At 29.3% G+C, this 14673-nt stretch overlaps 1 protein-coding gene across 1 annotated transcript; it reads right to left on the reverse strand.

Moving 5' to 3' along the window:
- Positions 1-12851: 12851 nt before the first annotated feature.
- LOC124823661 (transcription factor MYB14-like) lies at positions 12852-14462 on the reverse strand. The gene is made up of 3 exons (XM_047295915.2): positions 14221-14462; positions 14014-14143; positions 12852-13450 (listed from the first exon to the last, which is right to left on the reverse strand). The coding sequence occupies exons 1-3, from the start codon at positions 14351-14353 to the stop codon at positions 13006-13008; spliced, it is 708 nt and encodes a 235-aa protein (XP_047151871.1). The 5' UTR covers positions 14354-14462; the 3' UTR covers positions 12852-13005.
- Positions 14463-14673: the final 211 nt, after the last annotated feature.

Raw genomic sequence — 14673 nt, forward strand, 5'->3', positions numbered from 1 at the left:
TAGTATAAATTCGAAACTTTGAGTCTGGAAATTTGCTGCCACAGGGCATGTATTTTTGCCCAAAACAAAAGAATTTTGTCAAAAGAGGAAGGGTAAATTTCCTTAAGTCACTGCTCATTTATTCATTATGCTAATCAATCATTGTTTGTCCATTACAGCAGGCAAATTAATACTATGTTGTTATATGATATCTCAAAGCAAAGAAAAGAGCCTGAGTAATGATTCCTCAAGATAATGCATCCCTCAAGATAAACCAAAACAATATATTCTGCATGACTAATATCTAAAATAAAATTAATATTACTTATATGTGTGTGGGTGTATATATATATATATATATATATATATATATATATATATATATATATTCACCAAATGAATACAAAAATAGCCATGAAATCCTTTAAACTTTGAGCTTAGTATGAGCAGAGGATAATGTAGTACTGATATCTCAGGAGATAGAGTGCTATATACTGTTTCTTTTGTTAATCTGCAATGAAGAGATGAATAATTTTGTGGTCTATTCTCATTTCGGTTTCTCTCATTCCCATGGTGGCTATTCTGATTCTTGATTTGTTTCATGCTTTTATGGTCTTGTTTTTCTTTAAATTTATGTTTCTGATTTTAGAAGTTCAGAATCATGTTGTGTGTGTGTGAGTGTTTTTTATTTTATCAAAGCTACAAGGTCAAGTTCCCAAAGTAATGTTGGAGTTGTGATGTTTTCTTGGACTTTAGTAAATGATTTTGTCTTCTTTAATTAATTTATGTTTCTTTTATTCTATTTTCTATATTTAGCTTTTATAGATATATTTATTATTCTTTTTGTCTGCTGTTGGCTATAATGCCTTCTGCCATATTGTTATAGTATTTTTTTTGGCTCATCACCATAGGCCGTCATCAACAATTTATAACCTTGGTTGAATTTTGTTTTGTGCTCAATATATGACATGTTTCAAAAATTCTTGCACATTAGAATGAGTGTTGCAAGCAGCACCCACTGGTTGGTTTGGAATCCTTACTTATTACTTTGACTCTTTAGTAAACAATACCCCAAACATTCCTTGTCCAGTTTATAAATTTAGAGTAGAAGCTTACTTTTTCAATCATGTGATGTAGGAAATCTCATCTAACTCAATCATATTTCTCATAATCAACCTTTGCAACACTTTATTTGTTATTAGTTCATCCTATTTTGTCAAAAAATTGGTAACATGGTTTCAGTTTGTCATCCTCTGTTTGAAGTTGTATCCTGGTTAGGTCATGTCATCATTAGTCATAGTGTTCTATTATAGTTGTGCAGGTCACACTATGGCCCTTATATTAGTTTCTCTCAATCTTTTCCTTAGGCACAATCCATCTTGCAAAGGCTCCTCTGTTTGCTTTTGTCTTACATTCTTTTTCAATTGTGATTTGAAGGTGGTAGTGTACGAAGGTGTGATTAGGGAAAGGCAACAAGCAAAGAAGATTGTCCACAATTCCTGAAAGGTATGCTTAATGTTATAGTCCTACCATCTTTGAAGTAAATAAATAGTTTTGATGATTATTATTTTAGTCAGTCTCTCCTATTTTTTGTTGACTCTGAAGTATGTTAATTATTAGGTAAAAATTTCCACCAATTTTGTAGCAAAAACAGTGACATCAACACTCAAGTAAGTGGTTCTTTGCTTTCAGTCACAGGAGCTTGGTCGGTCAGTGCATGTTGATGAAATATTTCAGCAGACACATATTCGAGCATCAACAGGACAATTTGTCGATGAAAGGTCTAGGCGGACACATGTTAGTTTCTACTAACTCCATTATATTCTTTATTAGGTTGTAATTCTTAGGTCTATCTATTTAACGATAATTATGTATTCATTTAACAGGAAGAGTTTGAAGCAAAATTTTCTCAAATAAGATTTGAGACAGCATCTGTTGGTGCTTCAGCATGTTCTCCCCTAGACCCTGCAGATGAGGAAAGATTGAGGAACCAATGTTGGTTGGACGTTGCTGGTGGAAGGTACAAGGGACGCGTATACGGCATCGGAAATGTCAGTGCTCAAGATGACTGTGTTGATAGTTACATACAACAGACACATGCATCTTCTTCTCAGCAACCGATGGCAGACGACATTTCTAACCTCCACACACGAGTATCAACCCATGATGACCAACTTCGACAGATGAACTCTCAATTGCAAGGCTTTATTGGCGTCATAATGCAGTACCTTCCGCCTCATGCAGTCGCAATTGTACAACAATTTTTTCAATCCCAAAATCAGCCACAAACTAATGTTCAACCACAACAACCACAACAACCACAGCAACCACAGCAACCACAGCAACCACAGCAACCAACAGATCAACCACAGCAACCACAACAACCAACAGATCAACCACAAGATGATAATGTTTATGGAGATTACTAGTTATGTTTTTAGAAGTAGGGCATCTATGACTCAAACTTATTTTCTCAATAACTTATTTCATCTTATTTGAACTTATTATAATTAACAATTATGTAAACTTTCTTATTATGATTAATGTCAAATGCTTGTTTGTAGGTTTTAAGACTTATTTTATTTGTCAAATTTGTGAATGGATATAATGTGCAGCTCTTGTGAATTGTCTGTGTGGTATGGGCAGGTCTTGTAAATTGTCTGTTTGAATGAGTAGTATGCTATTCAAGTGAATTAATATGTTTAACCGTATATAGGTTATGTACGGATCATCCGTATATAGGTTACATACGGATTATCCGTATGTAACTTATATACGGATAATCCGTATGTAAGTTATATACGGATTATCCGTATGTAAGTTACATACGGATTATCCGTATGTAAGTTACATACGGACTATCCGTATGTAAGTTACATACGGACTATCCGTATGTAACTTACATACGGATTATCCGTATGTAACTTACATACGGATTATCTGTACATAACTTATATACGGATTATCCGTATGTAACTTATATACGGATAATCCGTATGTAACTTATATACGGATAATCCGTATATAATGTTATCTACAGCCTTTTTATATACGGATTTTTGGCCGTATATAATCCGTATATAATACGATTTTTTATACGAATTTTGGACATTATATACGGATTTTGGCCGTATATAATCGCGATTTTTCTTGTAGTGATATAGTGAAAACTATGTATGAGATTAATCTCTTTTATATTGAATTAGAGCTATCAAAACGGGTAACCCGGCTCGACTCGGCCCGGCCCACCATGGGTTGGTCACTTAGTGAGTCAACTCAACCCGGCTCACTTATTAGCGAGCTGAAAAAATTCGAACTCGGTCCGACCCACCATAGCTTGGTGGGTTAAAGGGTTGGCTCACTAGCTCATTTAATTATAAATTTTCTTTTTTAAATAAAAAATTACAATTTTTTTAAATTCAAATCTAAATAAACATCACACTAAAATGATGTTAAACTCCAAAGATAATTCAAAATAAAAAAATATATCATACAATCCAAGCATAATCCAAAAACATGTACAAAAGGGAAATAAATAAGTTTTTAATATTGATAATTTTTGTATCACTTGTCAATTTATAATATTAAAGTCTTGAATATGTAAATCTATAATATTTTACTATCTTGCAACACCTTCTTCTTTATCACCATCTACAATATAATAAAAAAAATGCTAACTAATAATATTGAAACACAAAATAATAAATAATTAAATTAAATTAGGTGGGTTGGTGAGCCAACCCGGCTCACCACGGGTTCAACCTGGTGAGCCGGGTTGAAAATTAACCTACATAAAAAAGTTACACTTTTTCCAAACCCAACCCGGCTCAAACCCGTGGTGAGCTGGGTTGGCTCGCGGGTTACCTTAAGGATTGGTTGAAGAACCCTTAATTAGCTTGGGGCCATTGTTTCTACACCGCACATTGATGGATTCTATCTATCTGAGGGTTATCTTTATAATAAAGGCAAACACTGTATACCTCAAGGATCCATTAGAAATCTTCTTATAAAAGAAAGTCACGGAGGAGGACTCATGGGCCATCATGGAGTTGATAAAACTCTAAATATTTTGAAGAGTAAATTTTATTGGCCACACATGAGAGTATACGTCTAAAAGCATTGCTTTAGTTGTATGCCTCATGAACTTTACCTTCCTCTTCCTATGGCTAGTGCCCCTTGGGAGGATATTAGTATGCACTTTGTCCTAGGATTGCCAAGAACTCAAAAGGGCTTTGATTCTATCTTTGTGGTGGTTGATCGATTTAGTAAAATGGCTCACTTCATCCCTTGCCACAAAGTAGATGATGCTAGCTATATTGCAAGACTCTTCTTTAAAGAACTAGTCAAATTACATGGCTTACCCAAAACTATAGTTTCTGATAGAGATGTTAAGTTCCTTAGCTATTTTTCGAAAGGTTTAAATGCTTACTTCGTCCCCATGTTAGGAGGTGAATTTCTGTTTAGTATTTGGTTTTAAAAATGAAGACATTGGGTCCCTATGTTATGAAAAGTATATGAATAAGGTCCACAAAGAAAGAAAAAGTTCAACAAATCATCAAAGAAAAAGATGAACAAGAGAGAGAAAAAGCTGGATAGCAGAAGAGAGAAGAGAAAAAGTACGACCACATCAGCATGGACTTAACGTCGTTGTTGTCAACTTAACGGACAATACCTTATTCATACATTTTTCATAACATAAGGACCTAGTGTCTTCATTTTTAAAACCGGGTACTAAACATAAATTCACCTCTTAACATAAGGACGAAGTAAACATTTAAGCCTTTTGGAAAACATTATGGGTCAAGCTAGGAACTAAACTACTATTTTGAAAATGAAGGATCATCACATTGAATCAAAGTAATATATAGAGTCATTTGAAAAGCAAAACAACTACTAAATTCAAGATAGTTTGAAAATGAACTATCATCACATCAAATCAAAGCAAAATATGAATTTGTTTAAAAAATAAAACAATTATTATAATTCAAAATCATTTGAAGTGAACGGTCATCACATCTGATCAAAGCAATAGGTAAAGTCATTTAAACACCAAAATGACTATTATAATATGAGATCATTAAAAACGAACGATCATCACATCATTTAAAGGAAATGTGAAGTCATTTTAAAAACAAAACTACTATTACAATCGAAGATCATTTGGAAATGAATAATCATTACATAAAATGAAAGCAATATATGAAATTGTTTGAAAAAATTATTATTACAATACGAGATTATTCAGAAAAGAACCGTTATCAAATGAAATATTCATACTCACTTTTGTACTCAATTTTTTGGATTCTTAGTAACTTGAGTATTAAACAATCTCTTACAAATAAATCTTTTCTTAATCTTCATAAACAATTCAATTATCATTCATAGTAAATGGAACTTAACTTCCTTGAAGTTTCACCCTTTTCATCTTAGAAAATCTACTCTCTTTTTTTTTTGTAAGAATAGTTTTGTTTTTAATTTAAATTTTAAAAATAAAAATATCATGTCTTATAAAATTTTAAAATTAAAAAAAAGAAAAGAAAATGAAATGACTCCAATTTTAGAGATTGTTTAAAAACTTATACTTCAAATTTAGTATTTATTTTTTCAGTCTCTTATTTTAAATTTCATTTTAGGCAAATAAAATGATAATTCCTTTATTAAATATTGTAGGTATAGTATTTTAGTTATTCAAATTTTATGTTTCACCTAATGTCTTTTTTTGTTTAACTTTTCTCTTTTTATCTTTTTCAGTTTTTCTTTTAATATTTGTCGAGTTTTGTCTTCATAAAAGTTTTGATAAGTGTTTAGGAATTTATTTCTATTCCATTTGAAGGATTGCAAGATTTTATATGGTTGAAAATTTTATCATATATTTTTAGACTATTGAGTGTTTAAGGGAAACCACCAACTTTTTGTTTGCAAACTTTGCTTTGTTTTTTAGCAAACGACCAAAACACTTTTGCCCGGAAACACTCGAGAGAGTGGTGGTGAATTTCATCGAAAAGATAGGTGTATTTTTTTCAAGATTTTCCAATATATGAAATTTTTAAAAAAATTATAAAAATCAATTAAATTGTATTTAAAAAGTACGAATTTAAAATAAAAGAATTATTTTAACACGACTTCAATTTTAATAAAATTGTGATTTTAATTTTTTATTATTATTAAACTTATACATACTAATAATAATTTCATTTTTTTTTCTGTTTTGTTTATTTTTATTTTTCAAGAGTTCGTACTACTAATACACCACTCTTTCATACATTTTTTTTGTAATACACTTCCAAAATATTCTATTTTTTTTCATTTTTTTTAATTTTACTTTTAGAAGTCTTGAAGTAACTACACGACTTCTGTTTTCTTTTTTATTTTACCTTTTTATTATATAATTTTTTTAAAAAATATTTACATCAATTTGATTAATAGAATTTTTAATTTATTCAATGTTTTCCAAATTTATATATATGACCTTTTTAATATTGAGATATTTATTTAAATAACTTAATTTTTTTTGTTTATTTTATAAATAATGTAGCATCCCAAAATCTCACACTTTATAATTCATAATTTATATATATTGTAGCATTATATGTAAGGTAACATCCCATAATCTCACACTTGAAAATTTATAATTGATATATATCTATATGTTTTAAATTCAGATTTCAACTAAAAATTCATAAATATAACTCGAATTCTTCTACTTTATTCTTCTATCTCTTCCTTCCTTAGCACTGAATCAGACGACATTCCTTCATCTGCTCCCTGTAACGAATTATACGATCATCACACTTACCCAAACACAAACAAGTAGGGTAACCTAACATGCAACCAATCATTTATAAAACATGCATATTTATTTTAATGCACTCAACAAACCTCATATAATAATTATGTCAGACACACTCATACCATCATACAACAATCGCTTCATAGATACTCATCCATTACTTTGATACACTCAATAAACACTCATTCCACAATACCCAATAGACACTCATCCCGATGATATGTTGATGAGCGGTCACGGGAAGTTATGCACTTGTGATGCCTTCTACTTCCTCTTACAAATACACTTCCAAAATATTTCATACCATCCACAAGGTTAGTCCTCAACACTATGTCCAAAACCGGCACATAGACCAGGACCTCCTGCCCCTCTCACCACATAATTCATCCTTCTCTACTTGAGACTGGATGATTATTAGAGTATCAGGCTAACCTCCAACTTCAGGACCCTCAACATCAACATATACACACATACCATGGCATTACAGAATCTCTCTGCGAGACTCATACTATGCTCACATTCCTCAACTCATATTATACCCTTATGAAATCTCCCCATAATACTCATATCATGTTCAGATGCATAAATTTAAATCCAATATAATAAATTACAATCATCACAGAAATCATACAAAATGAATATATCACAAAATAAATTAACAATACTAAAATATCACCATAAATGGTCACCGGAGAAGAATCAAATGTTTGACGAATCAAACTCACCATAAACGCCAGTACATATGACTAGTCACAACTTACTGGATTTGACCAGGGTTGCTCTATGATCAGGGATGTACCAACTCCGGTTTTTAAGATTCCTCTATCCTACCATCACAATTATAATTCATAATTCCATATCTACCATAATAACATGAATTTATCAGACATTTTCATTCCAACGAGATATATTGCACAATAATTTAATAGTACATAATCTGCTCAACAAGATTTAAGTTAAAAACTTGTCGAGTAGACTTCCAGGAAAGAGAGGTGCATCACAATGGACAACTTAAGAACCAAGTCTTTCCTTAGCCAAAGTGTTCCTCAACTAGTTTTAACAAATTTCTTATTTACAAATTCAAAACAACAACATATAACATTAACACAGAAATTCAATATAGATAGATATATAACAAGCACCTATATTTTTCGTTTAACCGTATTCACACATAATTTCAAGACATGAATAGTAATAAAACAATACTAAATCATAATATAAAAGCTTGGAAAGGTAAGCTCCCCTACCTCTATTCCAGACTTCTCTTGCTCAAAATTTGTTTTCCCGAAAACCCTTTAGAACTTCTACTCTTCTTGCAACTAAAAATTTCTTCCTAACTCTTTCTTCTCTATTTCTCAAGCTCTCACTTGATTCTTCCTCTCTTTGAGCAAAATAGCCTCCCCTCTCATGTAGGGATGGCAAAAAAATCCGCGCCCGCGGATATCCGCGGATAAAATCCGCGACAGATAGTTGGTACCCGCGGATATTTACTATCCGCGGGTTGCGGGTAGCGGGTTTTTTAATACCCGCTTATAAACGGGTCGGGTACGGGTATTATACTATCCGTATCCACGGATATCCGCTACCCGCAAAAAATAAAAATAAAAATTTAATTTATATTTTATTAAGTTAAATTTAATTAAAATTAACATTAATTTATATTTTATAAAGTTAAATATAATTAAAATTAAATTTTAATTTATATTTAATTTAATATATATTATATTTTATATATTTTTTGTAATTTTATTTAAATTTTATTATAATATTTTATAAAAATATATTTTTTTAAATATTTATGGGATATTCACGGGTATCCACGGATATCCGCGGGTTTTAAAATATCCGCGGATATTTTTTAAGCGGATATCCGTGCGGGTAGCGGGTCGGGTAGCGGGTGGATTTTTTTTTGTCGGGTCGGGTTGCGGGTAGGCACTATCCGTGCCCGACCCGATCCGTTGCCATCCCTACTCTCATGGTTGTTTATAGTCCAAAAATTTTACTATTCAATAATTTTTTAATATTATTTTATTATATTAATATCTTAATCACCACTTACATAATTGATTCCTCAATAATGTCTTAAAACATGGAGTGCTTTATCCACTATCAATATTTTAATTTTTTTTATTATTATTATTTTAAACAAAAAGGTAGAAAAGAATTTGAACTCATGTTCTTGAAATCACCACAATTTTCTACCAATTAAGCTACCAAAATTTCTTATTTAGCTTTCCACATTTTATTTTTACATAAACTTATTATATTTTCCATTCACAAAGAAATTTATTACTATTAGTAATAAAATTGTTACTTTTTAAGGTAAATATTTTTCATGGGTCTTACAAATAAATTATTTCAATAATTTGATTAACAAAGTTTTTAAATAAGAATTACATAACATTTAAAAATCATATTACTTAACAAAATAAAAATAAAAATATTTGTATAGAAAAGTTTAAAAACTTGAAAAAGTAAAAAGTAAAAAACATTTATAAATTTTTAATTTTAATTTATTAATCAAATTATTAAAAATTTATATTAAAATAAAAATTTTACACAAGTTTAAAAGATTTAAAAAATTTATAAGTCAAATTATTTCAAAATATAATAATTTAAATTAAAAAAATGAATATATAAAAATTGAAAAATCATTAAAAATAAAAAATTATAAATCAAATTAATATAAAAATTTAAAAATAACATAGAAGAATTAGAAACAAAGAAGAAGCCAAGTTTGAAAAAAAATGAAGAAGTTTTGTAATAACTTCATAACTTCTATGAAATAAAATAAAAAGAAAAAAAATACAAAAACGTGAAAATCGTGAAACAAAATAGAATGTAATGGACATAACTGTGTAAAAACGTGAAGTTGTTAGTAATAGTTGTATATCTAAAACATGATTTCTAAAGTCATGTGTAAATACGACTACTTTATTTTAAAGTCAGGTTTATTAAACATAATTTATCTACTTTTGTAAGTTTTTAAAATTTGTCTATATCTGTAAATTTTGTTAAAAATTACAACAATTTCGTAACTTACATGCTTATAATTTCTATTCTTATATTATTTTCTTAAATATTTGTGTAGATATTTTCAAGTTCATAATAAGTAATAAGAAAATCGAAAGGAGACCTTAATAAAACTTGAAAGATAAAAAAGTAAATAAATCAAGAACTAAAATATTATATAAATACTATATCAATATAGTATGATACTCCAAAGAGATTGGTTACTAATAGGAATGAAAAAATTATCTCTGAATCTTTATTATTTATGGTTGGTGGATAATAGATATTTTAATAGTTGTTTATGAATAAGTTGAGTGTGAGCATCATATTATCTATAACAAATATCTATTACTTGCAACATATTAAAATTAAAATTTAATTTATATTTAATTTAATTTCACTTAATTAAAATTAATTTATATTTTATTAAGATATATTTAATTAATATTTGTATTTAAATTTAAATTTTTATTTTTTGTAATTTTATTTATATTTGATTTTAAAAATTTATAAAATAAATTTATAAAATATTTAAATTTTAAAATATAAACAAATATTTTTTAAATAAATAACAAATAATTTTTTATATTACGGATCAAATAGCAATAGACACTTGTCTTACTAATCTAATCAATATATGTTACATCAAATTTTCTAATGTATGTTAATATTACACTAGTTAAACTAGTAATTAATATAATATACATATTTTATTCACATAAATATCATTGTATATCTTTCTATAACAACTTGATATGATGATATATAATGATATTTTTACACGAGTATTCAATTATCTTTTGGTCAACCTTTTCACTTTTATTGACTCTAAAATCTGTATTTTACAAGTTTTTTTACCAAACATACACAAAATGGATGTAAATAATAAGTTTCATGTAATACTAGTTAAATAAATTAAATTGATTGAAAATCAAATAATAAAGTTTAAGGACCTAAGTAGAAGATAATTAAAAAAATCATTTGAAAACCTTCCAATAATTAACAAGAATGACAAATAATTTAAACCGAAAAAAGAACTACCATAATTTGACATTTTGCTTTACGTTTTAAAAAAAAGAAGGGCACCACGGTAAATTAACAATAGAAAACTTAAATGGCAAAACATGCCACCGAAAAAATACTACCATAGTTAACAATAATGACAAATATAAAAAACTTAATCTTTAAATCGAAGGAGACCACGGTAAATTAACAAAAGAAAACTTAAATTAAAAAATAACTATTAATTTATTAGTCTGTATATTTAAAACAGACGAATCACGAACTATTAGCCCAAAAACATTTTTCGAAAGAAAATATAAATCCAAAAGAAAAAAGACCAAACATGCAGCTGTAACAATGAGATATTAATAGAAAATCAAATTGAAAATGATAAAAATACCACAAAACAGGACAGCTGTCAAAGTTCTAGATATGGGTACATGGGTAATTTACCTAGTAGTAAAATTCTTTACGTAGTTAATAGAAGTAACATATAAAGAAATTATAAATATAAGAATTTTAGAATAAAGATAATTTTATTTTCCGTTGTCGATTGTCGTTTACTTTTGACCGCAGGCGGAACAGTATTTGTGCTTGTCTAGACTTGTGTTTTGAAAATCTTGGTGAATTGTTATTCTGGATTTTTCTTTATTCTGCATTATTTTACTAGGAAAACGTTTATAAACTGTACAGAATTTACTCTTCCTTCCAATTTCATATGGATAAGCTCAAGACTAATTCAATCTCCCAATTTCAAATCACATAAGCATGCATAGGGTTCTATCCTTAATAAATCTAAATTTTCATCTCAAAGGGAATACCGAATCTCATTCACAACATTCCTTAATATCTTAATGCATTTTTAACCAAACAAATTGGAAAAGAAAAACTCCTATTTAATTATACCTTGTCTTGCAAGAAAAACAATTCCAATATCCAAAACCTTTTAAAGTAAGTTGATAAAACTTTCAAAGCTTCACACAAGCAACTTCTTTACTAAATCATCATCACTTTCCTATTTGTTATTTGATTCAACATCTTAAATGCTTCTTAATCAATATACCAACAACCTTGATATTGTATTTGGATGAAGATTGTTAGAAAATAATAACTTTTCTAACAAATTTTAACTGTATAACATGGATAGTTAAGTTTAAAAGAATTAAAATTTTAAAAATTTATGGGACAGAATTCGATATTTTTTTAAAATATAGAAATTTAAAATTTCCGTTATATAATATTTTGTTCCAAACATAATATACACATTTATTGTTTGATAGAATGACGAGAATGTAAATTTGTTTTCTTCATAATAATTATTTAAAAGTCACAGCAATACATATAATTTGAATCATTATATATATATATATATATATATATATATATATATATATATATATATATATATATTAGGATAGTGAATACCTAGACTCTTTATTTTTACATAGAATCTAATTAAAATATATATAATGTATAGTATGATTTACGACATCATGGGAATCGGTTAGAAACTCAAGCAATCAAATTAAATGTGGAATTAATGTTAAAGATGGTTATGTTAAGCCTAAGACAAACTATTATCAATTAAACCATAGTCAGGTCAGCGCTACTCAAAAGTCTATATCAAAAAAATACAAGTTTATGGTATTATGGTAAATTGGTTGCATTCATTGTACATTTATGGTATTATGATAAATTAGTTACATTTATTGCTAATACTGTCAGACGCTTACTAACTTTAGCATTACAGTGTCGTGTACATGTAACTTTCTAGTTCGACAGAACCGTAACAAATATGAATTGAAGGAATAATCTTAATTTAAACTTGAAATTTGAATATTGTTATGAAGAGAAAACTTAACATCGATCCTTAAACTGAAACATATAATCTTATATCACCATTGTTAATTTTATACTAATTACTTTTAAAACAACTTTTAATTAGCTAATATTGTAAAATTCACAGTATGTCAAAATTATATGTTATTGATTTTTGTACTTTTATAGTATACAATTTCGATTCTCTCATGAACATGAGTGATTGTCGTTCTCAAAAACAAAACCCAAGTTGCTGACACACAAATCTCTTTTCTTTTTTCCCCTTAAGGAAATTAGGAAAACAAGAGTCAACTCTTATTTCCAAAATTTCCTCCAAAATCAAGAACATACGAGCAAATGTGCAAGACCACTTCAATAATTTCAAGCATATTCTAGACTCACAACTACCATAAGTAAAATGGTTCTGTCCCATAAGAGGAAATGTGAAAATAGTCTTCATCAAGTGCGTTTTCTGAAATAAAGGGTTCGGTCCAGAAATTGCTACTAAACCCTAAATCCAATGTTTCCCATGAAGCAACACTTTCTTCTTCCTTGCACAAGTTCATGGTTGATTCTGTGTGACTTGAACAAAATGAAAGACAAGGGGAATTGTGGTCGGTGTAGGAAGTTTCTGAGGTAATTGACACTGAACTTTCCAAAATGTGGTGAGATTCAACACTATGACCCTCGTTCATTTCCATTTCAAACTCTTTGCATCCGTTGGACTTCAAATCTTCATCACAAGAGCTGTTATTGTTGCTGTTTTGGAACTTCTTTAGGTGGCTGTGCCAATAGTTCTTTATCTCATTGTCTGTTCTTCCGGGTAAACTTTCAGCAATCAGAGACCATCTATCACACAAATTTCACACCAAATACAAATCAGTAAAATACCCTTTGTTCACTGAATTCTCATTGTAATGAACAATTGTCAAACAACTGAAGATGTTGAATAGTTGTTTCTCTTTTTATACATAACAGTAACACCAAAACTAGAACTGGTGCATATATTTGATGCCTATACTTGTAGTGGAAACTATTCATCAAATCAACAAAACGACATGACCAAATTGAATTATTAAGCAAGTAAGTAACATGGTTTTGAAAAATACAAATCCTTTGTACACTGTCACAGACGTTTTTGTTAGCATTGTCGTTCAATTGAAATTAGATTTGTCGTTTTGTTACATAAGTCAAACTTTAATTAACATTATGATACATAAACTTTATCCTTTTAAAAACTGGTTTGGACTTTAAAATCAAGATTTTCTGACTCATTACAACCGTAGCTGCGACAGTATCCAGAATATTTGTGGGCGACATTTTCAGCAATGTAAAAGTCGATGACAAACATTGTGAGTATGAATTAAAAACTTAAAACTTTGAAAATTAATTAGAAGCAACAAAAGGCGTACTTATTTCCATGCTTTTTATGCAAATCAGTGATGATTTGCTCTTCCTTGGGGGTGTAGTTCCCTCGTTTTAGATTTGGCCTGAGGTAATTCATCCATCGAAGTCTGCAACTTTTTCCACATCTTTGCAACCCTGTTAGACAGAAAAGTAAAAAGGATGAATGAAGAAACTCTAAATGGATCTGATGATTGATGAGAGTGATGTAAAACCTGCAAACTTTGGAAGTTGACGCCAATTGGGGTGGCCATGATTCTGAACATAGGCAATAAGCTTCTTGTCCTCTTCTTCACACCATGCTCCTTTCTTTGTTCCATTTTTATCAAAATAGGGAGCTCTTACCATGGTGGTGTTGGAATATGTTTGTTTCTGAGAGCCAAGTTAAGGTAGAGAAATGAGGTGAAAGCAAAAGAGAATTGGGTTCCTCTGTTTTTGATACAGTGGAGTTGAAACAAACGCGTATCATGTGTTCTGACATCTCCAATCATGAATCAGAACTTATATAATCCAAGGATGGACCCATGGACCCACTCCATTTTATTAAGACTGCTTGTAAACACAGTTTTGCATCCATTCACATGAGAAAGACAACAGTGTCCAACTGTCCACATCTTCATTCCTTCTTCCCACATTATTTTACGGTATCTTTAGTGGTCCTATATGTT

The sequence above is a fragment of the Vigna umbellata genome, chromosome 6 (assembly GCF_029865625.1).
Source record: "Vigna umbellata cultivar VRB3 chromosome 6, Vumbellata_1.0, whole genome shotgun sequence".
NCBI classification, from domain to species: domain Eukaryota; kingdom Viridiplantae; phylum Streptophyta; class Magnoliopsida; order Fabales; family Fabaceae; genus Vigna; species Vigna umbellata.